At 46.8% G+C, this 23,473-nt stretch overlaps 11 protein-coding genes across 11 annotated transcripts; 5 read left to right on the top strand and 6 right to left on the bottom strand.

The window, feature by feature from the left end:
• Window positions 1-734: 734 nt before the first annotated feature.
• EDB93DRAFT_1256908 (uncharacterized protein) lies at window positions 735-1,412 on the bottom strand (the record flags this gene model as incomplete). Its single annotated transcript, XM_041454019.1, has 7 exons — window positions 735-823; window positions 877-890; window positions 949-977; window positions 1,033-1,071; window positions 1,125-1,139; window positions 1,192-1,211; window positions 1,262-1,412. 7 exons carry the CDS (start codon window positions 1,410-1,412, stop codon window positions 735-737), a joined length of 357 nt encoding a protein of 118 aa, XP_041301111.1.
• Window positions 1,413-1,847: 435 nt separating this feature from the next.
• On the top strand, window positions 1,848-2,177 carry EDB93DRAFT_1186252 (uncharacterized protein). The gene is made up of 2 exons (XM_041450811.1): window positions 1,848-2,015; window positions 2,073-2,177. The coding sequence occupies exons 1-2, from the start codon at window positions 1,865-1,867 to the stop codon at window positions 2,168-2,170; spliced, it is 249 nt and encodes an 82-aa protein (XP_041301112.1). The 5' UTR covers window positions 1,848-1,864; the 3' UTR covers window positions 2,171-2,177.
• A 617-nt stretch (window positions 2,178-2,794) lies between these two features.
• Window positions 2,795-3,996, top strand: EDB93DRAFT_1332630 (uncharacterized protein; the record flags this gene model as incomplete). Its single annotated transcript, XM_041455254.1, has 4 exons — window positions 2,795-3,049; window positions 3,100-3,449; window positions 3,506-3,835; window positions 3,881-3,996. 3 exons carry the CDS (start codon window positions 2,795-2,797, stop codon window positions 3,732-3,734), a joined length of 834 nt encoding a protein of 277 aa, XP_041301113.1. The 3' UTR covers window positions 3,735-3,835; window positions 3,881-3,996.
• Window positions 3,997-4,176: 180 nt separating this feature from the next.
• EDB93DRAFT_1256910 (uncharacterized protein) lies at window positions 4,177-5,893 on the bottom strand (the record flags this gene model as incomplete). The annotated part of the gene is made up of 12 exons (XM_041454020.1): window positions 4,177-4,380; window positions 4,436-4,493; window positions 4,550-4,781; window positions 4,838-4,972; window positions 5,031-5,090; window positions 5,275-5,313; window positions 5,360-5,373; window positions 5,432-5,460; window positions 5,516-5,554; window positions 5,606-5,620; window positions 5,673-5,701; window positions 5,743-5,893. 12 exons carry the CDS (start codon window positions 5,891-5,893, stop codon window positions 4,177-4,179), a joined length of 1,005 nt encoding a protein of 334 aa, XP_041301114.1.
• A 1,468-nt stretch (window positions 5,894-7,361) lies between these two features.
• On the top strand, window positions 7,362-8,612 carry EDB93DRAFT_1340943 (uncharacterized protein; the record flags this gene model as incomplete). Its single annotated transcript, XM_041455465.1, has 3 exons — window positions 7,362-7,541; window positions 7,587-7,919; window positions 8,140-8,612. The coding sequence occupies 3 exons, from the start codon at window positions 7,362-7,364 to the stop codon at window positions 8,521-8,523; spliced, it is 897 nt and encodes a 298-aa protein (XP_041301115.1). The 3' UTR covers window positions 8,524-8,612.
• A 357-nt stretch (window positions 8,613-8,969) lies between these two features.
• EDB93DRAFT_1256912 (uncharacterized protein) lies at window positions 8,970-10,697 on the bottom strand (the record flags this gene model as incomplete). Its single annotated transcript, XM_041454021.1, has 13 exons — window positions 8,970-9,173; window positions 9,229-9,286; window positions 9,343-9,574; window positions 9,631-9,765; window positions 9,824-9,860; window positions 10,060-10,091; window positions 10,145-10,158; window positions 10,217-10,245; window positions 10,301-10,339; window positions 10,393-10,407; window positions 10,460-10,479; window positions 10,530-10,562; window positions 10,625-10,697. The coding sequence occupies 13 exons, from the start codon at window positions 10,695-10,697 to the stop codon at window positions 8,970-8,972; spliced, it is 921 nt and encodes a 306-aa protein (XP_041301116.1).
• Window positions 10,698-14,264: 3,567 nt separating this feature from the next.
• Window positions 14,265-15,297, bottom strand: EDB93DRAFT_1186337 (uncharacterized protein). The gene is made up of 4 exons (XM_041450812.1): window positions 15,275-15,297; window positions 15,059-15,226; window positions 14,701-14,966; window positions 14,265-14,638 (listed from the first exon to the last, which is right to left on the bottom strand). Exons 2-3 carry the CDS (start codon window positions 15,150-15,152, stop codon window positions 14,743-14,745), a joined length of 318 nt encoding a protein of 105 aa, XP_041301117.1. The 5' UTR covers window positions 15,153-15,226; window positions 15,275-15,297; the 3' UTR covers window positions 14,265-14,638; window positions 14,701-14,742.
• Window positions 15,298-16,021: 724 nt separating this feature from the next.
• EDB93DRAFT_1186343 (ZIP-like iron-zinc transporter) lies at window positions 16,022-18,320 on the bottom strand. The gene is made up of 10 exons (XM_041450813.1): window positions 18,127-18,320; window positions 17,922-18,061; window positions 17,702-17,777; window positions 17,517-17,635; window positions 17,156-17,467; window positions 16,843-17,046; window positions 16,586-16,728; window positions 16,392-16,402; window positions 16,300-16,343; window positions 16,022-16,248 (listed from the first exon to the last, which is right to left on the bottom strand). Exons 1-10 carry the CDS (start codon window positions 18,232-18,234, stop codon window positions 16,236-16,238), a joined length of 1,170 nt encoding a protein of 389 aa, XP_041301118.1. The 5' UTR covers window positions 18,235-18,320; the 3' UTR covers window positions 16,022-16,235.
• Window positions 18,321-19,455, top strand: EDB93DRAFT_1186351 (uncharacterized protein). The gene is made up of 5 exons (XM_041450814.1): window positions 18,321-18,482; window positions 18,550-18,915; window positions 18,967-19,006; window positions 19,061-19,187; window positions 19,250-19,455. The coding sequence occupies exons 1-5, from the start codon at window positions 18,383-18,385 to the stop codon at window positions 19,313-19,315; spliced, it is 699 nt and encodes a 232-aa protein (XP_041301119.1). The 5' UTR covers window positions 18,321-18,382; the 3' UTR covers window positions 19,316-19,455.
• EDB93DRAFT_1186357 (uncharacterized protein) lies at window positions 19,375-20,975 on the bottom strand. Its single transcript, XM_041450815.1, has 6 exons — window positions 20,784-20,975; window positions 20,698-20,710; window positions 20,482-20,644; window positions 19,991-20,429; window positions 19,914-19,944; window positions 19,375-19,866 (listed from the first exon to the last, which is right to left on the bottom strand). The coding sequence occupies exons 1-6, from the start codon at window positions 20,912-20,914 to the stop codon at window positions 19,726-19,728; spliced, it is 918 nt and encodes a 305-aa protein (XP_041301120.1). The 5' UTR covers window positions 20,915-20,975; the 3' UTR covers window positions 19,375-19,725.
• Window positions 20,976-22,418: 1,443 nt separating this feature from the next.
• Window positions 22,419-23,444, top strand: EDB93DRAFT_1096380 (uncharacterized protein; the record flags this gene model as incomplete). The annotated part of the gene is made up of 6 exons (XM_041446776.1): window positions 22,419-22,557; window positions 22,609-22,648; window positions 22,705-22,734; window positions 22,783-22,997; window positions 23,049-23,245; window positions 23,298-23,444. Coding segments are annotated over 6 exons (768 nt in total), but the record flags the coding sequence as incomplete, so codon positions are not given.
• Window positions 23,445-23,473: the final 29 nt, after the last annotated feature.

Below are 23,473 nucleotides of genomic sequence, written 5' to 3' on the forward strand. Positions count from 1 at the left end.
GAAACAGCAACAAAGCTACCACGTCCGATCCTTCAGCGAAAAAGGGAATCATGATCACAATACGAGCATACCTCGCAAAGTAGGCCATGTGAGTTTTGATCAACACCGAGAAACAGTCCCCGATAATGCCTCCTGCCGAATGACGTCGCAGCTCACGGAAGTGTTTTACAGCAATCCAAACTGCGAGACATAGTGCGAGGACCTCCCACACAGTTGCGAGTATCCAAGTAATGGAACTCAGACGTAAGGCATCTTCTGGAAAGTTGATCTGGCACATATAAGTGCCGGAGAGAATATATTCCTCTGGTGTTCATCAATGAGCCCCATGCACGTTTGTTTTCATCCACAATGAAGCGTACCCCCTGACACATGCATCGTTTCCATTATGACGACCACTACGTCGAAAATGTTGTCAGCCAGGAAGGTGGCAATGAGAAATATCAGGATCTTTCTGGATCCTTGATACATGGCATGCAACCGAGTGATGATGATGACTTGCAGCATGTTTCAGCCAAGTCAGTATCAATGAGGTCTCGCAAATGCCGAGCTCACCCCACAGCATCGCCATTACCAAAACATTGATCCAATCCTGTACGAGGTACGTAATCCGACCTGATGAATGCAGTCAATGGCCAGCCTCGGGTAGCACACAATGCAGACAGACTCACATCTGTGGCAGTATAGCGTGGCGATCATTAGCGAACCAGCAAGTTAGTAAACCAATACACCCACTGCTACAGGGCACCGCGATTAATCGGAGGAGAATAGTAGCATGTGTACAGAAGACTCACTGTATCTGTCACCAAGATGGTCGGAAGACTGACTGTATGCTGTTGGTCAGAAGAAGAAAGGACAGTGAATAACGAGAAGACATACAAAACATGCTCAGGCTGAGTATGAGAGATAGACGATCAGCACGACATCGACTGTTTAGCCTTCCGAACATACGCAGCAAATAAGATTCCGAGGTAGCGCACCTAGGATACTTTCAAGTCAGTACAGCATGGCAATCACGACAAACAAGATACATACGCCGAGATACAGGAACGTCATCAGAGACCAACGTTGCATCTGTAATTGAGTGTACTTTCATGTGTGTTCCCTTGACATGAGACTGTACTCACCCAGACCAATTCGACCTATAAGACCATTGTTAGCGAGATGGCTGCTTCAGTCATAGCATCGACATACCTCTTGTCCAAATGTAAGGGCTGAAAATACTTGTAAGATATCAGCAGTCCCTTAATTTTATCACGCTCACCCCAGTCATACACCACGCCAACAAAGGCAGCAACTGCGAAAATGTAGCCAAGGTTAGATTGTGTCAGCTTAATATTTGACTGCTCTGCATGAACCTCCAAAATAGCTAGAAAACCGAATTGCATCGATGGCCAGCCACCAAGAGGGATCATTTGAGACTATGGTCATATTGGGAGGGAATGGGTGAGTGAGAGGCAAATTTGGTTGACATATGACGATGGCATTCGTGCTAGTTATACCACCACCCAGCGCTTAGATCACCAACACAATACCGAGGGATGATGACCGTTCTTGTTTTAATTGACCGAAGTAGATATCCTGGCATGAAAACAATCCAGAGATGTTGATCGTTGTACATTTGCACGAAAGAAACGATCGAATACTGCAAAAGATTGAGCAACATCAAGAACTGCCCGTGGTCTTGTCACCTAATTTCCAATGTTGTTATCGAGATGTTTTTGCTACAGGTGCATCAAGGACTTCTTCATTAGTTTGATGGACACTGATCATCTTGTTACCATCGAAAAGATTGTCATCTTGACTCCCTTTGGCTCGCCAGCACAGCCCCGGGGAGCATAACACCTCATCTAGGGTCACTCCATAGATGTACATTGCGTCGGCCTGTCTCTTCATGGACACCTTCTCAGCTGCTATCGTATCATTAGGATGCCAAAATGGTGAGCACATGGGAGTTGATTTGCATCGTGGGCACCAGGTCTCATCAGAGACATCCTTGTTGAGGGTAGGAATGCTGTCTATATTTAGCGTAAACCAGCCACGGAACTCCTACTGATAATCAACACATGATGCACCGCGATGCAAGAAGCCCGATGATCGTTTTGTAGTTGATGATGCTCGCATTGTTCCATTGCTTCCTTCCTCTGGGGACTTTTGTCTAGGAGCGCAGTAGAGGCGTAGTGTTGGCCTATGTAGGGCGACTGACGCAACGTATCCCGCAGACGCTTTGAATGGGTTGAATATTTGAGCATTGTAGCCCGCAATATAATCTCATGATCAGATGTCTTGAGAGTACGGGAGAACGATGGAAAAGGTTGGTGCGATCCAAGTGGTTGTCATCGCTACTAGCGAGTCGCTGTGAGAAACAATGATACATTATGGATAATTAACTCGGAACATGCGAATCGTGTTTTCAAAGACTCAAACAATGCTCATCACCCATGAGTGAGAGCGACGTTTTCCCCTCACACTATCTCCATATTAGAAGAATACTACGAGTCCTGGAAGTCCCTCACTGAGCAGGTCGCCAACTCGGAGGTCAGTCATTCGTCAGCCTCAAATCATTTTGAGTAACTTGAATCAGCATCATCTCCTACCCAGATTGTAGGGAAGGTCCAGCTCCAAGTCTCTTAGACTCGTAACCATTCTGCCTACGTGCGTCTTACGCCAGGCTGGTCACGAGCCTACAAGTCTCTCCCAACTTCCACTTTGCCTTGCTTTTTCCAACCCTGGCATATTGACATCTACTAGTAGCGATGCGACTTTGACCGCACTCGATTCGGATGATCACCACTGAATGCACATCACCAGCCTCGATATCTCATTTCACGCACTTGCATCCGTGACCGAGAACGCCTTCCTCGCTGTTGCAAACGCATCATACGTTCGATGGGAACCCCTCGAAGTAAACGGCAGGCTCGACATCCTCAACCCAGCTTCTGTCAATGCAGAACGTATCGTCGCAACAGAGGTGCATATCTATTCTATTCTGTGCTATCATCGTTTTTTTTCTTCTAAGACCTTCATTTCATGCGTTGAACACCTCCCAAAAGTAATTATCACCCACTTCGCCCCCACGATCTTGGGCGTTTACCACCCTAGCTTGCTCCTCGTGACGACCCCTTCTTACGGCTTCGACGCGTGTTTAGCCCTCCTGGCTTGACGAACACCACCACTGGCTTCCCAGATCCTACGAAACGCACAGATAGGGTGTTTAGGCACGACCACCAATTTGAATGGACAGTCGAGGAGTTCCAGGAGTGGTGCGCAGGCATCGCGCAGGAATGGGGATACGACGTGGATACGACGACTACTGGCCGTGCACATGGGAAAGATAGGTGGGGCCGGAATGAAGAACTTGTGGGTCCGAACCAGGTTGCTGTGTTTAAGCATCTTGAAGGCGAAGCTTGGGCTACGACGCGCGAAGAAAAGAGCACCCAGATGAAAGAAAGGTCAAAAAGCATCGTCTATTGAAAACACACCACGACGACGTGCATGTTCGCACAAGAAACCGAGGGTCGGTCGAGGAGATCGCCAACGCTGTATCGGACAAGTTCGAAGAATGGGACGAGGCTGAAGAAGAGGACATCAGAGTGGGGCTCCAGAAGAACCGGCTAATGATTTGTTTGGGGAAGTCGTGCAATCAAAAGAATATCGTTCTGATGATGACCTGGGATTCCACTGTGGAAGTGGTCTGTACTCTTCAGACTCTGGCGTTGATCTTTTGTGGGACATGAGGAAAGACGACAGGGAAGGAGTCTGCTTGGACGTGCGAGTCTTGTGAAGACGACGTAGTTGACTGAAGCGGTGGAACTCTTTGTCTGGGTCCTTGATATTCGTCAGTAATAGATGCAGATCGGTTTGCCTACTAACGGCGCCTTAGGGCATTTCTCGTTCCTCGACCTTTCCATTCAGCACACCGCTTTCCTGAGCTAACACGGTAAAAATATCCAAGATATGGTTGAAATATTGAAAATGCCAGGACCTAATATACAGCAGATGATTCGAATAAATACTACAACAAAAATATTGCCTAGACCCACTACACATGTCTCACCGAAATCTACATCAAAGACTTTGACCATAAATACTGCAACGAGGTTTGGAATGGAGACAAAACCGCGACACAAATTTCCCTACTTCCCATAGAGCACCAGACAACTATTAACCTCTCGTGCGTCACACACTACTGCTAGTCGATATATGCACGCGCTCCTGGAAAGCGATTGAGGTCATACCAGATGCTGCGTCGGCGTTGGCCACGAGCTTAGCGTGGTATTCTCGAATGCCAAGGATCAAGCGTGGTCCAAGCACAAACGCCTGCACGACTGTCGAAATCTGAAGCAAGCCATAAAAAGTCTGAGATTCGAGGGAATCTGCGTTCTACAGAAATGATGAATCATGGTCGTATGCTGAGGTAAGGGAAAGATGTACATACCGTTGAGATCGCTGGAGATAAATCAACAACGAAGGTGAAGCAAGAAACAGCGACAAAGCTACCACGTCCGATTCTTCAGCGAAAATGGCAACCACAATCACGACATGAGCTCACCTCGCGAAGTATGCCATGTGAGTTTTGATCAACACCGAAAAAAAGTCCCCGATAATCCCTCCTGTTGAATGACGTCGCAGCTCACGGAAGTGTTTTACAGCAATCCAAACTGCGAGACATAGTGCGAGGACCTCCCACACAGTTGCAAGTATCCAAGCAATGGAATCCAGAAGTAAGACTTCTTGCGCAAAGCTAGTCTGGCACATGTAAGTGTCGGAGAGAATATATTCCTCTGGTATTCATCAATGAGCCCCATGCACGTTTGTTTCCATCGACAATCAAGCATACTTCCTGAAATATGTGTCACAAATATCATAGCGGCCACTCCGTCAAAAGCGTTGATAGCCAGGAAGGTGACAATAAGAAATATCAGGATCCTTCTAGATCCTTGATACATAGCATACAACCGAGTGATCATGATGACTTGCAGCATGTTTCAGTCAAGTCAGTATCAATGAGGTCTCGCAAGTGCCGAGCTCACCCCACAGCATCGCAAATACAAAAACACCTATCCAATCCTGTACGAAGTACAGTATCCCGCCTGATGAATGCAGTCAGTGACCCTCGGGTAGCACACACACACTCCGAGCAAACAAACTCACATCTGTGGCAGTATAGCGTGGCGATCATTAGTGAACCAGCAATTTAGAAAACCAATACACCCACTGCTACAGGGCACCGCGGTTAATTGGAGTAGAATAGTAGCATGTGTACAGAAGACTCACTGTATCTGTCAGCGAGATGGTCGGAAGAGTGCCTGTATCCTGTTGGTCAGAAGAAAAAAGGACAGTGAATAATGAGAAGACATACTAAGCATGTTCAGGCTGAGTATGAGAGATAGACGATCAGCACGACATCGACTGTTTAGCCTTCCGAACATACGCAGCATAAAAGATTCCAAGGTAGCGTGCCTGGGATACTTTCGAGTCAGTACAGCATGACAATTACGGCAAATAAGACACATACACCAAGATACAAAAATGACATCAGAGACCAACGTTGCCTCTGTAATCGAGTGTATTTTCATGTGTTCCCTTGACATCAGATTCTACTCACCCAGACCAATTCAACCTATAAGAACATTGTTAGCGAGATGGCCGCTTCAGTCATAGCATCGACTTACCTCTTGTCCAAATGTAAGGGCTGAAGATTCTTGTAAGATATCAGCAGTCCCATAATATTATCACGCTCACCCCAGTCATACGTCACTCCAACAAAGGCGGCAACTGCGAAAACGTAGCCAAGGTTAGATTGTGTCAGCTTAATATTTGACTGCTCTGCATGAACCTCCAAAATAGCTAGAAAACCGAATTGCATCGATGACCGGCCACCAAGAGGGATCATTTGAGACTATGGTCATATTGGGAGGGAATGGGTGAGTAAGAGGCAAATTTGGTTGACATATGACAATGGCATTCGTGCTAGTTATACCACCATCCAGCGCTTAGATATCGAGATATTTTTGCTACACACGCATTAGTCCATCAATGCAACTTCATTGCGTACTGATCATCTTGCGACCATCAAAAAGATTGACATCTTGACTCCCTTTGGCTCGCCAGCACAGCCCCGGGGAGCATAACACCTCATCTAGGGTCACTCCATAGATGTACATTGCGTCGGCCTGTCTCTTCATGGACACCTTCTCAGCTGCTATCGTATCATTAGGATGCCAAAATGGTGAGCACATGGGAGTTGATTTGCATCGTGGGCACCAGGTCTCATCAGAGACATCCTTGTTGAGGGTAGGAATGCTGTCTATATTTAGCGTAAACCAGAACTCCTACTGATAATCAACACATAATGAACATCCCTTTTCGGTAGGCGCACCAGGATAAGAAATTAACGAAAACAGGAGAGAAAACAAAGTCGGACACACCACAGGAAGCCCGAAGGTCATTTTGTAGTTGATGCTCGCATTGTTCCGAAACGAACATCAGCATCCTCGCTGCCTTGCTTCCTTCCTCCAAGGACTTGAGTCTAGTAGAGGCGTAGTGTTGGCCTATGTAGGGTGACTGATGAAAATTGACGCACCGCGCTATATTCAACAACGTATCCCACAGACGCTTTGAATGGGTTGAGTGAGCGTTGTAGTAGCCCACGAAAGTGCTTGCCTGCAATATGATAACATCATGATTGAATGTCTTGAGAGTTGGTGCGATTCAAGAAACTTAAGTGGTTGTCATCGATAGTCGCTGTGAGAAACAATGTTTGGACTCAGATCTGTTACACAAGCACGACATCGACTTGTCCACTTAGACTCGTGACCAGTCTAGTGCACGAGCCTATTGTCCACTTACATTTACTATAGACCTACCCTGAAGAATATAATCGCAGCGCGAGCTTCCGGTGGCCTATGTATGGCAAGAGACTTGGCAGAGACTAGGTCTGGACTCTGCGCTGAACTGTTTCCTGTTGAGTCAACACACATAGGAAATCGTCGTTTCAACATATGTAATGACTAGGACTTCTTGCATGCGAATCATGTTTTCAAAGACTACAAAAGCACTCATCACCGATGAGCGAGAGCTTTGCCACTCACACTATCTCCATATTAGAAGAATATGAGTCCTAAACATCCTCACTGAGCAGGTCGCCGAACTAGGTGAGTCATTCGTCAGCCTCAAATCATTTTCAGCAATCAGTATCATCTCCTACCCAGATCGTAGACATCGTGCGCGGACAGGTTCAGCTCCAGTTCTCTGCCAACTTGCACTTTGCATTGCCCTTTCCAACCCTGGCATATTGACATCTACTAGCGACGCGACGAAGTTCGACCGCGCTTGATTCGGATGATCCCGACCTTCACTGAATGCACATCACCATCCTCGATATCTCATCTGATACGCTTGCGTACGCGATCGAAGACACCTTCCCCGCTGCTGCAAACGCATCATACGCTCGATGGGAACCACTGGAAGTAAACGGCGGGCTCGAGATCTTCAACCTAGCTATTATTAATGCAGGACGTATTTGTATTGTTGTAACGGAGGTGTGTCTATTCTATTCTGTGCTATCACCGTTTTTTTACTTCTAGGACCTTCATCTCAAGCGTCGAACACCTCCCCGAAGCAATTCCCACTCACTTCGCCCCCACGATCTTGGGCGTTTACCACCCTCGCTCCTCGTGACAACCCCTTCGTACGGCTTCAACGCGCATTTTAGCCCTCCTGGCTTGACGAACACCGCCACTGGCTTCCCCGATCCTACGAAACGCACAGACAGGGTGTTTAGGCACCACGACCACAAATTCGAATGGACAGTCGAGGAGTTCCAGGAGTGGTGCAGGCATCGCGCAGGAATGGGGATACGACGACTATTGGCCGTGCGCAGCAGAAAGATAGGTGGGGCCGAAATGAAGAACTCGGGGGTACGAGCCAGGTTGCTGTGTTTAAACGTCTTGAAATCGAAGCTTTGACTATGACGCGCGAAGAAAAGAGCACCCAGGTGAAAGAAAGGTCAAAAATCGTCTATTGAAAACACCACTACGACGCGCATGTTCGCACAAGAAAACGAGGGTCGGTCGAGGAGATCGCCAAGGCCGTATCGAACAAGTTCGAAGAATGGGACGAGGCCTGAGCTGCGATTAGAGGAAATCCTGGTTTATAGAGGAGATCGGAGCGATGTGTGGCGGGTGGTTCGAAGTTCTGATCCAGGCTATTGAGGCAAGTGCGAAGTTTGATCTTCAAAGAAGCAAGGGCCAGAGAAGGGGAGATTGGCGGGCGCTGCTAGGTGGAGGCGGGCTTGCAAGGAAGAAGAGGATTTTTGAATGGGCTCAAGAAGAACCGGCGGATGATTTGTTTGAGGAGGTCCTGCAATCGGAAGGATATCGTTCTGATGACGACCCGGGACTCGACTGGGGAAGTGATCCGTATTCTTCAGACTATGGCGTTGATTTTTTGAAATCGTGGGACCTGAAGAAAAGACGGCAATGCATGGGGGAAGGAGTCTGCTTGGACGAGCGAGTCTTGTGAAGACGACGTAGTTGACTGGAGCAGGTGGAGCACTTTGTCTGCAGCTTGGGACCTTGCCAATAGACCAGAATGAGCGCAGAACACCAGACTAGTGTAATTCATTGGTAATAGATGCAGATCGGTTTGCCTATTAACGGGTCCTAAGAGCATATCCCGTTCCTCGACCTTTCCATTCAGCACACTGCTTTCCTGAGCTAGAACAGTAGGCATATCCAGCATATTGGTTGAAGCATTGTAAATGTTAGGACATAGTATACAGCAGATGATTCGAATAAATACTACGACAAAAATATTGCCTAGACCCACTACACATGTCTCATCGAAATCTACACCAAATACTTTAACCATGATACATAAATACTCTTACGAGGCTTGGAATGGAGAGAAAGCCGTGACACAAATTTCCCTGCTTCCTACAGAGCAGACGACTATTGACCTCCCGTGTGTCACACACTACTGTTAGTCGATACATGCACGCGCTCCTGGAAAGCGATAGAAGTCATAGGAGATGCTGCGTCGGAGTTGGCCACGAGCTTAGCGTGGTATTCTCGAACGCCAAGGATCAGCCGTGGTCCCAGCACAAATGCCTGCACGACTGTCGAAATCTGACCAAAGCCATTAAGAGTCTGAGTTTCTAGGGAATATTCGTCCTATAGAAATGATGAATGATGGTCGCATGCTGAGGTAAGGGAAAGATTGACATACCGCTAACATTGTTGGAGATAACTGAATAACGAGGGTGAAGCAAGAAACAGCAACAAAGCTACCACGTCCGATCCTTCAGCGAAAAAGGGAATCATGATCACAATACGAGCATACCTCGCAAAGTAGGCCATGTGAGTTTTGATCAACACCGAGAAACAGTCCCCGATAATGCCTCCTGCCGAATGACGTCGCAGCTCACGGAAGTGTTTTACAGCAATCCAAACTGCGAGACATAGTGCGAGGACCTCCCACACAGTTGCGAGTATCCAAGTAATGGAACCCAGACGTAAGGCATCTTCTGGAAAGTTGAACTGGCACATATAAGTGCCGGAGAGAATATATTGCTCTGGTAATCATCGATGAGCCCCATGCACGTTTGTTTTCATCCACAATCAAGCTTACCCCCTGACACATGCATCGTTGACATTATGACGACCACTCCATCAAAAATGTTGACAGCCAGGAAGGTGGCAATGAGAAATATCAGGATCTTTCTGGATCCTTGATACATGGCATGCAACCGAGTGATGATGATGACTTGCAGCATGTTTCAGTCAAGTCAGTGTCACTGAGGTCTCGCAAATGCCGAGCTCACCCCACAGCATCGCAAATACAAAAACACCTATCCAATCCTGTACGAAGTACAGTATCCCGCCTGATGAATGCAGTCAGTGACCCTCGAGTAGCACACACTCCAAACAAACTCACATCTGTGGCAGTATAGCGTGGCGATCATTAGTGAACCAGCAAGTTAGTAAACAAATACACCCACTGCTACAGGGCACCGCGGTTAATCAGAGTAGAATAGTAGCATGTGTACAGAAGACTCACTGTATCTGTCAGCGAGATGGTCGGAAGAGTGCCTGTATGCTGTTGGTCAGAAGAAGAAAGGACAGTGAATAATGAGAAGACATACTAAGCACGGTCAGGCTGAGTATAAGAGATAGACGATCAGCACGACATCGACTGTTTAGCCTTCCGAACATACGCAGCAGATAAGATTCCGAGGTAGCGCGCCTAGGATACTTTCAAGTCAGTACAGCATGACAATCACGACAAACAAGATACATACCGCGAGATACAAAAATGTCATCAGAGACCAACGTTGCCTCTGTAATTGAGTATACTTTCATGTGTGTTCTCTTGACACGAGACTGTACTCACCCAGACCAATTCAACCTATAAGACCATTGTTAGCGAGATGGCTGCTTCAGTCATAGCATCGACATACCTCTTGTCCAAACGTAAGGGCTGAAAATACTTGTAAGATATCAGCAATCCTCTAACATTATCACGCTTACCCCAGTCATACACCACTGCAACAAAGGCGGCGACTGCGAAAACGTAGCCAAGGTTAGATTGTGTCAGCTTTAATTTTTGACTGCTCTCCACGAACCTATAAAATAGCTAGAAAAACGATTTTCTTCAATGACCGGCCACCAAGAGGGATCATTTGAGACTATGGTCATATTGGGAGAGAATGGGTGAGTGAGAGGCAAATTTGGTTGACATATACGATGGATTCGTGCTAGTTATACCACCACCCAGTGCTTAGATCACTAACACAATACCGAGGGATGATGACCGTTCTTGTTTTAATTGACCGAAGTAGATATCCTGGCATGAGAACAAGGTAAATCAATCCAGTGGCTCGTAGTAAATGTTGATCATTATACATTTCCACGAAACAATCACTCGGATACCGCAAAAGATTGCCAATATCAAGAACTGTCCGTGTTCTTGTCACTTGATGTCCAATGTCGTTATCGAGATGTGTTTGCTACGGGCGCATCAGTATATCAATGCAACCGAGAACTACTTCATCACTTTGATGTATACTGATCATCTTGCGACCATCGAAAAGATTGTCATCTCGACTCCCTTTTGCTCGCCAGCACAGCCCTGGGGAGCATAATACCTCATCTAGGGTCACTCCATAGATGTACATTGCGTCGGCATGAAGCCGAACCAGAAAAGTTAACCGTCAAGAAGTAGGGCAGATTCGCACAAAGCATCACATCCTACACTGGCTACTGATACCTCCCTGCGATCACGTACCTCAATGTCTCATTGGCCATCTGTCGCTTCATGCACACCCTCTCAGCTTTCTCTCGGAATTTGGGCTATGGTATCATTAGGATGCCAAAGTGGTGAGCGCATGATAGTTGATTTGCATCGTGGAGTTTGTGCGGCAGTGATGCACCGGGTTTCATCAGAGGCATCCTTGTTGAGATTCAGCGATTGATGTAAGATGAAAATACAACATCACCCCTAGATAAAAAGAGCGTTTGGATAGGACAGAGAGAGAACAATGCACAGACGCACAATGGCTGAACGCGGCAACATTCTGTTGATACACCATCAGAAAGTAAGAGATGTGAAGAAGTTGAGGGAATAACCACCGTGTCATACAGTTGCTAATTCAGACTTGTCTGCAATGGAAACCGATCTAAAACGTGCTACACTGAATACGTTATGCAGTTGATGTCCTTCCATTAACTCACGCTTTCGTAGGGTAGTCTGGGTGAGAATTGGAGTGGAACGTCGTCTATATTTTGCATGAAACAGCTATTACAACGACGTCCCAGACTGCGCCGACACCTCAGAACTCCGACCGACGATCAAGATCTGAGGGCACAGAGAATGCACGGCGAGCGGATCTCAGAATACACAGGTTGCGCAGAGATAGGTGATGCAGTTCGGCGGTGTAAATGATAGACATCAGGTGTACCAAGAAAATAAATAGAGCATTTAGAGAAAACAAAGTCGGACACACCACAGGAAGCCCGATGCTCGTTATGTACTAGTTGATGGCATACTGATGCTCACATTGTTCCGAAACGGGCATCAACAGCGTCTCTGCCTTTATCTGGGGACTTGAGCCTGAGAGCGCACTGAGGCACCTAGAGGCTAGTGCTGGCCTAGGTCCTATGGCGACTGATAAGAACTAACGCAAATTTAACGCACCACGCTAGATTCAACAACGCGTCCTGCAGACGCTTTGAATGGTTTGGGTGGGCGGTGTAGCCCGCAAAAGTGGCTGTTCCACAATATAATCTCGTGATCGAATGTCTTGAGAATACCGAGAACGAATAGGGAAGAGTGGTGCGATCCGAGAAATTTGAGCGGTCATCGTCACTAGCTGCACCTAGTCGTTGTCAGAAACAACGATACATTCACGAATAATAACAAATGAGTCATGACACAGGGCCCAGGGAGTGCACATTGGAATGTATGTACATTTTTCTGGTGACGGTCTGGCTGGGAGAGGCGTTTGGTCAAGAGAGAGCGTGTACTCGAGTCGGGGAATAAGGTTCACCACTTGACAAGTGACCTATATTAGACCTGCCCTGAAGGGCGCAATAGCCGGTCGGCCATGTCAAAATGTACTATTTCGCGGGAGTACCAAGGAACTTCCGGGGGCCTACGTAGCGCCCAAACGGACATGACTGTAGATATCGACGATTCATATCCGAATGCACCGGTACCGGAAAACAATCTGGCCTTTTACAAAAGCCTTCTGCACGTAAGGCCATCATGATTGCCTCAAAACAATAGCAGCAGCCTGGCCAGCTACATCATGGTGTTTTAGCCAGCCCTCTCTTGTTGTACCTTATAAACGAATCTTAAAATTCATGATTAAAAAACACGCTACTAATCTCATACTCCTGCTTTGGCTGACTAAGTGCAGCGACCGCGCCGCTGGCGGCTGCGATTGCGAAGGAAACGTGCACACATGATACAAACGTATATGGAACTGTTCCGCCATTTGCCGTCCATTATCCGAATAATCTGGACCATTTGCAAAGGGAAGAAAAAATTATTTATTGTGATACCTTGAGGCAAGGAATTGATCAGTACTCAGAAACCAATCACTCATTGACATGAAGCCTCTATGTCAGCGACGCCCACCATGCACGCCGTAGTCGATAGCTGTCTTGATAGTCATAGAAGAATCCATCACTGACGAAGGATGGCCGCCCATGGAACACGACCGAGTCGGACCGACTAAGAGGACGTCGTGCTCGAGAACTTTGATTCCTACCTGGTACGGCCATTTCATGATGAACCATCAATTAATAATAAAAGATTGATGGTGTATTTGTCGACCGAAATGGCAATGAGATGACCAACGTGAATGTACCCACACATCCGCACTACCGACGTGCCATGAGCACCATAAGTACCAAGCCATGATGGCTGCCAACTACTTGTCCGCGGAACTCGTGGCAAGAGGCGCGCTGCGGGATTCGTGATGGACGGGTATATTGCCCCATTTGAAAGACTACTGACAGTTGCGTGAGTTTTTGTGGAGACCGATAAAAGGGGGGTTATACTAGCGTGAATATAAATTCATATTTGCGTGGCCAACTGCCATACCACGAGGTGGCCAAAATATGACACAGTGGCGGATGTAATCGATGACCTTTGTGTGGCAACTCATATGTAGATGGACCTTACTAAAACGCCATCTTCATCGGTCCCTGAGCAGTGGTCTGGGATTGGCGCAGGCGACCCTGAAATAGAACGTGGTCCATGACCTTTCTCCTCTGCAAAAATTGATCCTGTCGTATCCCTGTTTGAAAAGAAGACTCGCATTAGCATTAATATTAGAACCCTTGAGAGGTATCACCCACGGCAGTGGTCGACAATGTGATCCCCCGATCATCTCGACGAACCCATTCAGTGAATATGTGAATGAACAAAGAGCTGACAACAGAGATTTGAAGCCAAGATGATGGATGTCCCGTGCACCTGAGGTTACGATATTGCCATATGGCTGTGCAGTGTTTCATGTGAACCATGTGTCCCAGGGCTCAGCATCGAATATCGAGGGAGGTCTTCTCATCCTGCATGATGTGCCTTGAGAGTCCCACCGCGAAGGACAATATACGAAGATTCGAAGCTCCTCAACACAGCCAAGAAAAGAGAAAGCATATATCCAAGACACCCTAAGACAGTGACCTGCCAGTGGAAGCATGTAAGTGGCGATTTAATTATACGGAGATCCGTCCCGCACAGCAAAAAGGCAACGTACCGCCCGAGAAATATTTTGTTTGCACCCAGGACGAAACGCACATACGCACAATTGAACGCCGATATTTGATGAAAGCTAAAACATGTAACTACATCTATAGCATGGATAAAATACTAGGCGAAAGTCCGCGAACATGAAGTCTACCACGACGAATGATGCGTATGCCGAGGATGACGTTGCCAACGAGGTTGGATAAGGGGTACATGTGATAGCAAGATATGCACGTAGAATGACGAGATGAAGTGGAGTGCGTGTGATGCGAAAAGTGTGAAAACAAGAGCACTGCTGGGATAGGTGGTATCTTTAAAGTGGATGAGTAAAGTATAGATGACGGCGACGTTCTAAGCATGGTAATTTGCAACCATTAGCGGTCTGTGCGACAGTCAGACCCATTGCCGTGGTTGAGCTTGATGAACCGCATTGGCGGTAGTTACCTGTTTGAAGTGGCGCTGGCTTGCACAGCAGGACAACATCGACTACCGCCGTGGCGCCAACGTAGAAAGCATTAGTCCTTGCGCAAGTTCGGTCTTCCATGAGATCCGTTTCAACGCCTCGGCATAATCCACCCACTCTCTTTTCCGCTCCCGGCTTTCTAACCAGTCCTTGTCGAGACTCGTGACTTCAAGTTCGTAGAAGTGATATGTTGTTGATGGCGAGTTGATGGTTGTGACAAATCGAGTTATGCTGCCTCGAACGCCCGCTGAATTTTTGAAGCGGTAATTTTTTTGGAAAAAAATAGCATGTGATGATCATCAGGAGATGAACAGACAGAAGAGGGACAAAGGTTGAGACCTTCTTCTAAGGCTTCCCGCGAGGCTGCCCTCTCTAAAGTAACATCCGACAACTCCCAACCTCCTTTAGGCACTAGGGGGCAGAAACACATCATGTAAGCAGAACATTCTAACCAATAAGAAAAGGGCACAATAGTAAAGACGCGTCAGTGCATCACGGGACACGTTACTAGAGAAGAAAAAATAAGAACCCATGAAAATGACATGACTTACAAACCCATAGATCTTGTCGTTTGCGACTAGTTATAACAAGGACCTTTCCGGATGTACTAGCCAGTGGAATGGCACAGCACACGACACGAGGGACTGCACGACCTTTGGTGCCCATGACGTAGGTAGAGAAGAGAGGGGAGTAGAGTAGAGTAGTAATAACTTGTCGGTCTGCTTTAAAGCACCGGATGGTGATATCTAAATGTTTTGACTCGTTTGGCTCCACGGGCGGACAGCTTTCAACAGGAAATCACGTTGCGGGGCAAAGAGGTGTGTGAACCTTGACTGTCAACACAGTTCCAGTCCACGTCCACGTATAAATGGGAAGGTTCTGGCCGGAATAATGGTCTGACGCGATGTCACGAGACGGTCAACTATGAGAGTTATTATCAACAGCGAGTGTCAAGAATTAGCAAGCACAACTGTACCTGGAATGTGCTAGGAGGTCCTAGAACCTTAAGAGCTCGTGAAAAGCAGATGCAAATTTAAACAGATGAGTGGCTCGTTGAAAAATCTAAGGATGAAAGGCAGTCTAGTAGAGCTGTTTAAAGAAAAGAAAAAAAAGGAGGGAGTTCAAGTTTTTGAGTGGAACTGAGTCGAGACTGGATGAAATTACGAAGCTCGACTTTCCAAAAATGTACCAAAGTGGAAGTACCACCAATTCACGCACGTTCGCCGGCATCACACGGCATGCTGCACTATTGCCGTAGCTTACGCCCCTGGATCCCCTTTACTCACCTTCGTTCACTCAAAATGAACCTTCCGAGATTCTTGTTGCCATCGTGTATCAGAAGAATGGTATATAAAAAAAATATTCATGGTATGACTGTCTACACCATCTCCGCTTGATCGTCACAGCTTGAAACGATCTGTGCGCCGTAGTACCTTCGTGATATTTAATATCTACATGAGTTCTGTGGCCGGGATTCAGCCTCCGAATCTCCATATTAATAAACGTGCGAGCACAATCATTCGTTCCATCTAAGAATCAAGTCATTCAGAATCACACTACATCTGCATCAGCGGACTTACGCTACAAAGAACATGCAAAGCACTCCAAAGGCCATCGCACCGAACTGCCGCGTAGTCAGAAACTATCCGAAAATTCGGAAAAAGGTTCATACCTCCCGCAGAGCTTGTGCGCCGCTTTTGCTTTCCGCCAGCAGACTAACAATGGTGCGATAAATCATAGGTGGCAGTATCACAGTATGTCACTCACGTAGGCAACACTGCGACGGCACCAATATACATAAATCCACCGGCCACAAAAGGGATAACCTGGGCCATATCCCGTGAATAAAAGAAATTGATTAGAAACTGATTGCAATCACCAGATCCGCTGGTTGAACAGTAGTACCCAAGATCCCGGAAGCGTCTTGCCGCACCCCTGCGGCAAGGTCTAATGACTCTGCAATGGTGCCGGACGCCGATAAATTATGGATGGCGATTCCCATGAATGTACTTGTTTTGCTTGGTCAGCGATCGACAATGAGCTATGGATCTAACAATAATACTGACCCAACCTATTATGAAGTATCAGAATGGCACATGACCTCGGTCTGAGGGGGGTAATACTGGTAGGTACTCACAAATGCACCAATGGCAGTTATGAACTGCGATTGCATAGCTTGCCTTTTGGTGAATCCACTACGCACCAAAATAGAATAGTCCGCAATTTCATGAGGAATTTCGTGGGCAAAGCATGCAAGCGTAGTAGTCGCTCCGATGAGGGGGGAAGAATAGAAGGATGCGGCCATGCTGGTGCCAGCAGGTAAGCCACTATCAAATCATAACACGCGTGCACATTCTGCCACTCACGCTAATCCATCTGTGCTAGATGAAAACGATGCATCAGAAAAAGGCACGCAAGAATCAGAAAGGAGTTCACATGTTGTGGACAAAATCACCAAATAGGTTGAGATAGGCTGAGAGCTTCGAAGGTGCCGTTGCCGCATGGGCTTGTTCGTTGTGTTCTTGACGATCTACTTCATTTTGTTTCCCCGAACCTCGTAATCGAAGACCATCAGGTGAAAAGGAGGTTGATGCTCCAGATGCTTGCGCAGAATCTGCAGATATGACAGCATCTTTAGAATGGGTGTGAGAATGGTCATGCGAATGGCTGTGTCCTTCCTCGCCCCCAAGCACTCTTAATGATTTCTCCATGACGAAAAAGGTAGCAAATCCAACAAAAATACCTAGCCTTGTGTTTATAATGAGCGTATGCAGGTACGTTTCGCATACAAACGTACCCGATGAGGATATTCCTCTTCTCTTCGACCATTACGAAGTGAGCGCCCGGATCTTGATGTTCTCCCATGAACGCATGGGGGACAAGGTGGAGAAAAACGTCAGAAAGAAGGCCTCCAGTCTGTGGAGCTGGTGAGCAAGAGCATGGCCTTCACCCCACAGCGTCTAGCCAACTACAAATACTAACAGCGAAAGCAGTCATCGTATTGAGGGTGTCTGGATGGATCTCCGCGGGAATAAATGCAAGAATAAAATTTGGCACCCTGAAACGTTGTGTAAAAGGTGAGCGGATTCGGGACCTGAACGTATGAAGGAACGAATAGACACACGCACGAGCTGATGTAAAATGTCCCAAGCACTGGTAAGGCAAAAGTTGCATCAGGGGAAGACTCCACTATGCTGAGAACCCCTTGCCTGAATTCCAACCCGGACCAAACGGGAACAACCACGCAAATACTTGTCTCATTATTGGAGATTCCTCATCCTCCACAGCAATTTTGAGAGCAGTGAGCTTCTCAACGGAAGGACATTCGTGTATTTCTGATTCCTGGGCGGTTGTTACACCACAAGACACGTTTGTTCGCGTAGGAGAGTTACACGCAAGATGCTCACCCGAACAACTAGGGAATCCTGTGAATTCTCTAGAGCAACAACAACACTGCACACCGAACACAACAAAAGAGCGATTACTAACGCACGAGACGCAAAACGAGCGGCCATGGCTATGAAAGACGATGTAACAATATGATTGTTGATTGAGTGGCAGTCTTTCAGGGCAACGGATAATTCCGAAAGCCGAAGCGACGTGTTACTGTTCTTTGAAGACACGTCAACGTTTCAACCACGGTCCACGGAATCCTCACTCTCGATGTACCCTAACGCCCAAGAGCAGGGTGCTCTGAAAACTGCTGAAAACCTCATGAATGAAATTATGGCGCGTTATGATCCATCTCACGACGCCTTTCATGGTCAGTGATTCGATATTTGCATGTGTTCAACGGTCCAGATCATGCATCATTATACTGTATATAAAAGTACAGCGCGTGCGCAAAACAGCCATCTCAATAGCCCGAGCTCTTTCCGCCCAGCAACCTGATTTACTAGTCGTGGAATTAGCAGCTCTACTTCACGACGTTTTGGACAAGAAATATGTATCAGAATCCGAAGCAGCAGACCCATATGGATATTTTCTTCCTTTCTTCCAATCTTTATCTTCGGAGCATGGGGTAGACCTGATTAGCGATGGCCGGGCGCGTCAGATCGTAAAGGTCATAGAGAATGTCTCGTGGACAACTGAGAAGAAACTAAGGTCGACAGGAAAGATCGAGGAGTGGCATCGCACGTGTATCGAACTTCATTGTGTACAAGATGCAGACAGACTTGATGCGATAGGAGCGTTTGGTAAGTTCGCAGAAAAGTGATCCAGACGCGTTGGTCTCAAGTCTGCGTCAGGAATCATGCGGTGTGCTGCGTATAGCGCTGCCGTAAATCGGTATGTGCCTTAAAGCCGTGGGTTAACAGACAATGATGAGATAGATTTATCCAGCCCACTCCATGCACCTCCAGGTCGTCTCGACACTGCGGTACAGCACTTCTATGACAAACTCCTACACATCCAGGAAAGGCTAAAGACAGAGCCAGGGAAACAGATGGGCGCAAAGCGACACCAATTTGTAGGTGATATAGATGCGTGGCACGTTTTGATATTTGAATCTCACATTCACTGATTGCGAAGATGGTCGATTTTTTGAATTCCGTGGAACACGAATACAATGCAGAAGCACCCGAAGTCGCCCGGTGACCCTGCGTAATGAAAACACGTTGCATTCTTGGCATTTCAAAGAATACTGCCTGCACATGGCAATCCTCGAAGAATAGATGAAATATAGATAGCTGCTCCTATTCGAGACACTTTGAATTCACTCCATGATTAAAAATTAACCGGTCATAGTCAAGTGGTTACCACAACAGTGTCTAAATCTGTCCCTGTGATCATGCAAACCCTCTGTTCCCGGGGCCTGCTGATGTGAAGGTTTTTTTCCCTATCACCAGGTCATTAAACTGTCACCTCATTACTAGAATGTCTATCGACGGCAATATGTTATTGCACTGCAGAACAGATCTCTTAAAGAATGATGAATATAATACCAATTATTCTATCAAGCCTCAGTTGTGACGTGAGTCACAGCGAGTGAGTAATCTGACCCAGTCCTAATACTTGATTTCCTCCACCGTATCAGTATTCGAGGAATCGGGGGATGCAGCGGCTTTGATAGAGGGCAGGGCCGTTGCTCTCCAGCCGCCTCTGAACGTAGCGAGCCCATTGATGAGGCTCAAAATGGTGACCCAGATCTGCAAAATGCGTCAGTAACAAAAGTACACACTCGAAATTAACGCACGTCGTTTTTGAAGATACCACTCTCCAGAGACCTGACAAACGATCAGTATGCATGCAGTACATACAAGGAGGACGAACCAATGAAGGGCCAAGGGTAAATTTGCAGCGTTGGCTACCAATTCATTCCCAAGGGAGTCCCATCGTTTTCGGAGGTCCTCTTTATCCTCGACAGAAAGGCCTTTCCCCTTTCTTAAATTCTTCTGTCTCGTCAATAGAAGTTTTCTATCCTCTCTTAAGTGGGCGAATTGAAGCACGATGTAGAGCAGCCAGAATCGGCAAGACCAGAGAACTAATTTATTCTCATTCAATGAGATGCGCTTGGAGCCGCGACCGAGTATAGCGGAAAGCGAGGGAATCGAGGTGGGAATCAGATTATGTGCTCGCAAGTAATAAAGATGTTCAAGGGGGTAAAACCCAAGCATGGACCATCCCTGAAGTCGCTCAATAGTGTGCAACGTACGAGTTGGCGGGGGGTTGCGCTCCATGGAGATCATCCACTGAAATATCGGCAGAAGACCTGAAATCGCGTAAAGAACATCACATAAAACAGAAGGTATTCATATGCTCACCCCAAAATCTACCCAACATTCTAGCATCGCCAACAATGCTGGCAAAACTTGCTAGTAAAGGGGCAGTGTGGCTGCTCGCATCTTTCCTGATACCGGCACGGTGCTGAAGTCGTGCGCGCCAATGCAGGAACGGCACTATCAGTTTAAGTGTGTATTGTATGAGCTGTTGAATACATGGTCAGCCAACACTTCGATAGTGCCAAAGTTAACATGTACCGTAAAAAACTTGCTAGAACACGCAGTGAGAAGTGAGGAAGAAGTGACTATTAGATGACTGAACTCAAAAAAGTGTTAAAACGTACTCGCTACCGCTCCAGGTGCTCAGGTACCGCACGAAATGATTTAATGTCTCAGATGATGGAACATTTGAGAAAGAACCAAGCGTAACATCGTTAAGTCTGGCAAGGGTATGCAGTTTTGAAGCTCGCGACATCTTGTCTGGTCGATGGGATCGTCTATCTCAATAGACTTCAGCTGCGAGCGATGAGAAGACGTCTCGTGCGTGCAGAGTGTAAGCACGTGAGCGCACCCCGTGGCAAAAGATTATATAATCTATTTATCTCTCATATATAAATTCTTCTCTTCGCTTGATTGATTTCCTCGAACAATTTTTGAGGACTCAAAAGTTCGGGCCTGATATCAGCTCTTCCGCCTTCTCGTCCGCGTTCCCGTCCTCTAGACAAATGAACAGCACTCGCTGTGTTTGATCTTCCCTTTGCTGTAACTGTAGCCTTGTTCAACTGCTGTTATTTTGTCCTGGAGGCATCGCCTCGGCTGAGGCTCATGATTGGCAGAGAACAGCAGGAGAGGCCTGCGGTCGCTCAAAGGGAGACCTACATGTTACCATATATATGTGTAGTGCATGCTGTATTACCAAGAAGTCAAATCCAATTCGTCCTTAATTGTACCCTGGAGTGTTTTCATCTACATCGCGAGGTCGATGTGCATCATAAGAGTTGATGGTGCGCTTGCTCTTTCCAGTAAAACTTACAGAACTGATTATGATTCAGCTGCGATCTCCATTCAAGTCTTTGTGTCTTGCCGTAGCAGTATGTATGTCCAGGCTGTAGGCATCACAATGCGTTACAGTGATGTGAGACACCTTGATTGATTCACATCAATAAGTCAAAATTAAGATAAAGCAGAGATGAGTGCTCCGCTACGTAGTTCAGTCATGACACATGTCACCCTTCATTCATCTATGTCGTCCATAAGGCCTGTCAACGCACAATTGACAAATCACAACTCTACCTGAGTTCACCGCCTCGCCAGCAGTATGACTCTAGCTAGTCTCATCCGATGCAGTTGTTCACTGTCAAACCAGTTTCCAGATCAACTTCGAGTTCAAAATGATACATTTTCGATCATGACAAAAATTTTGTCAAGTACCGGCGTAGCCTAGGCTGTGCTGCTCGAAGCTCTTGTTTAGAAGGTGCTTATAATAATTTTTACAGCCAACTTAAAGATTTGCAGATAAAGCAACGTTCAAACTCGGAATGCCGCTGCACTCAAAAGTAAGCATCCGGTAACGAGTCTCGCCTCAGAACTTATCGCTACAGAAACAAGAGTTAATGTACAGTACATCCTCCCGAATAAAAATGATTTTCAAAAAAACACGACCCCTATGGACGGCCAACCAGCGGCATTCCCAAAACTCGGTTTTTTTTACAATTATGGTTGAACAATTTTTTTAACAAACATTCCGCGAATCATGTGCTCCACACCTGTCACGACACAGGAGACAATACAATCGAGACAGGGGCATTGAATCTCTGCATACTAGTATCCAGAAGATGAGAGAATGAGACAGGTAAAGATTCCTCCATGTCGACAGGCCCAACACTCTCTCAGACGCAAGGTGAGAAGCTCGTCAACTTCGATGGCTTCATTATAACTGATGCATTTTTGAAGTCGTTAACTATGTCCTGCCCATTGTGGCGTCCGTCGTCACGTCCTTCCGCTTGTACTGTCGCGCGCGGCGAAGTCTTCTGTGGATAGACGACGCATGGGCATTCTGCGCTATGATATTTAATATTACCCTGATGGTTACCAGTGCTTTATATCTGAGAGGCTACGGTGCGTCTGAGTTTATTGCCTTTGATGTCACACCATCCTGAAGACACTCAGTGTTTCACCCTCGATGGGCAAAGGTAGCGCTCTATTACACGTACGTTCTCTATTGTATCGTGGTTCTTAATTGTCACTACAACTGCATATATATAGGATAGCCCAATGCTTTTATGCAGTTGTCTGGTGAGTGATGAGCATGTTGACGGTACAAATGACAAAGTACGCGCATAGGTGTTCCCGGCTATCCATTTTGTTTACAGTTATACGATTGGCATATTGGGGAACCCAGAGGAGGCTGCTCATGTGCACTGCAATCATGTTTGGCGTTATATGGGGTTTACTGTTTGCACAAGTGTGGTGGACCTGTGAATCGAACCCCAGTTGGAAACTACAACCACGTCCGCAGTGCCCTCTCGGCAGAGATGTCGCGATAACACAGATCGTTAGTAGGTTAACAGGTTTTAGTACGAACCATTCATTTTCTGACCTTATTTCAGCCGATGTTTTAGGAGACACCGTCCTTATCTTGGCTCCATTTCTTATCATTTACAAAGCTACATTGACGACCGCGCAAAGAGTCCGGGTGATTTGCCTCTTTTCCACCTCAGCAATCACCACAGCTGTCAGTCTCACTCATGCATATTACGTCTTTACTGTGGGAGGGCTAAAGGAGGGAGTGTCTGCTATGTTCGAGGTGCGGGTATCAGCGCTCAGTGTTCAGACAGACTCGTTGATACCCGTGTTAGGCGTCTGTATCCCTGATCGTCGCGAACTTAAGCGTGGTTGTTACATTCTTCTTGCGCATGCTCGCAGAAGACGAGACGATCTCGCGACCGATGATAGATTCGGGTTCTAACACTATACAATTTGGAAGAGTCGTCGAAGATCCTTAGTCTCAGCGGAAATTGTAACAATGCTTTTA

The sequence above is a fragment of the Suillus bovinus genome (genome assembly GCF_016758785.1).
Source record: "Suillus bovinus strain UH-Sbo-P2 chromosome Unknown EDB93scaffold_144, whole genome shotgun sequence".
NCBI classification, from domain to species: Eukaryota; Fungi; Basidiomycota; class Agaricomycetes; order Boletales; family Suillaceae; genus Suillus; species Suillus bovinus.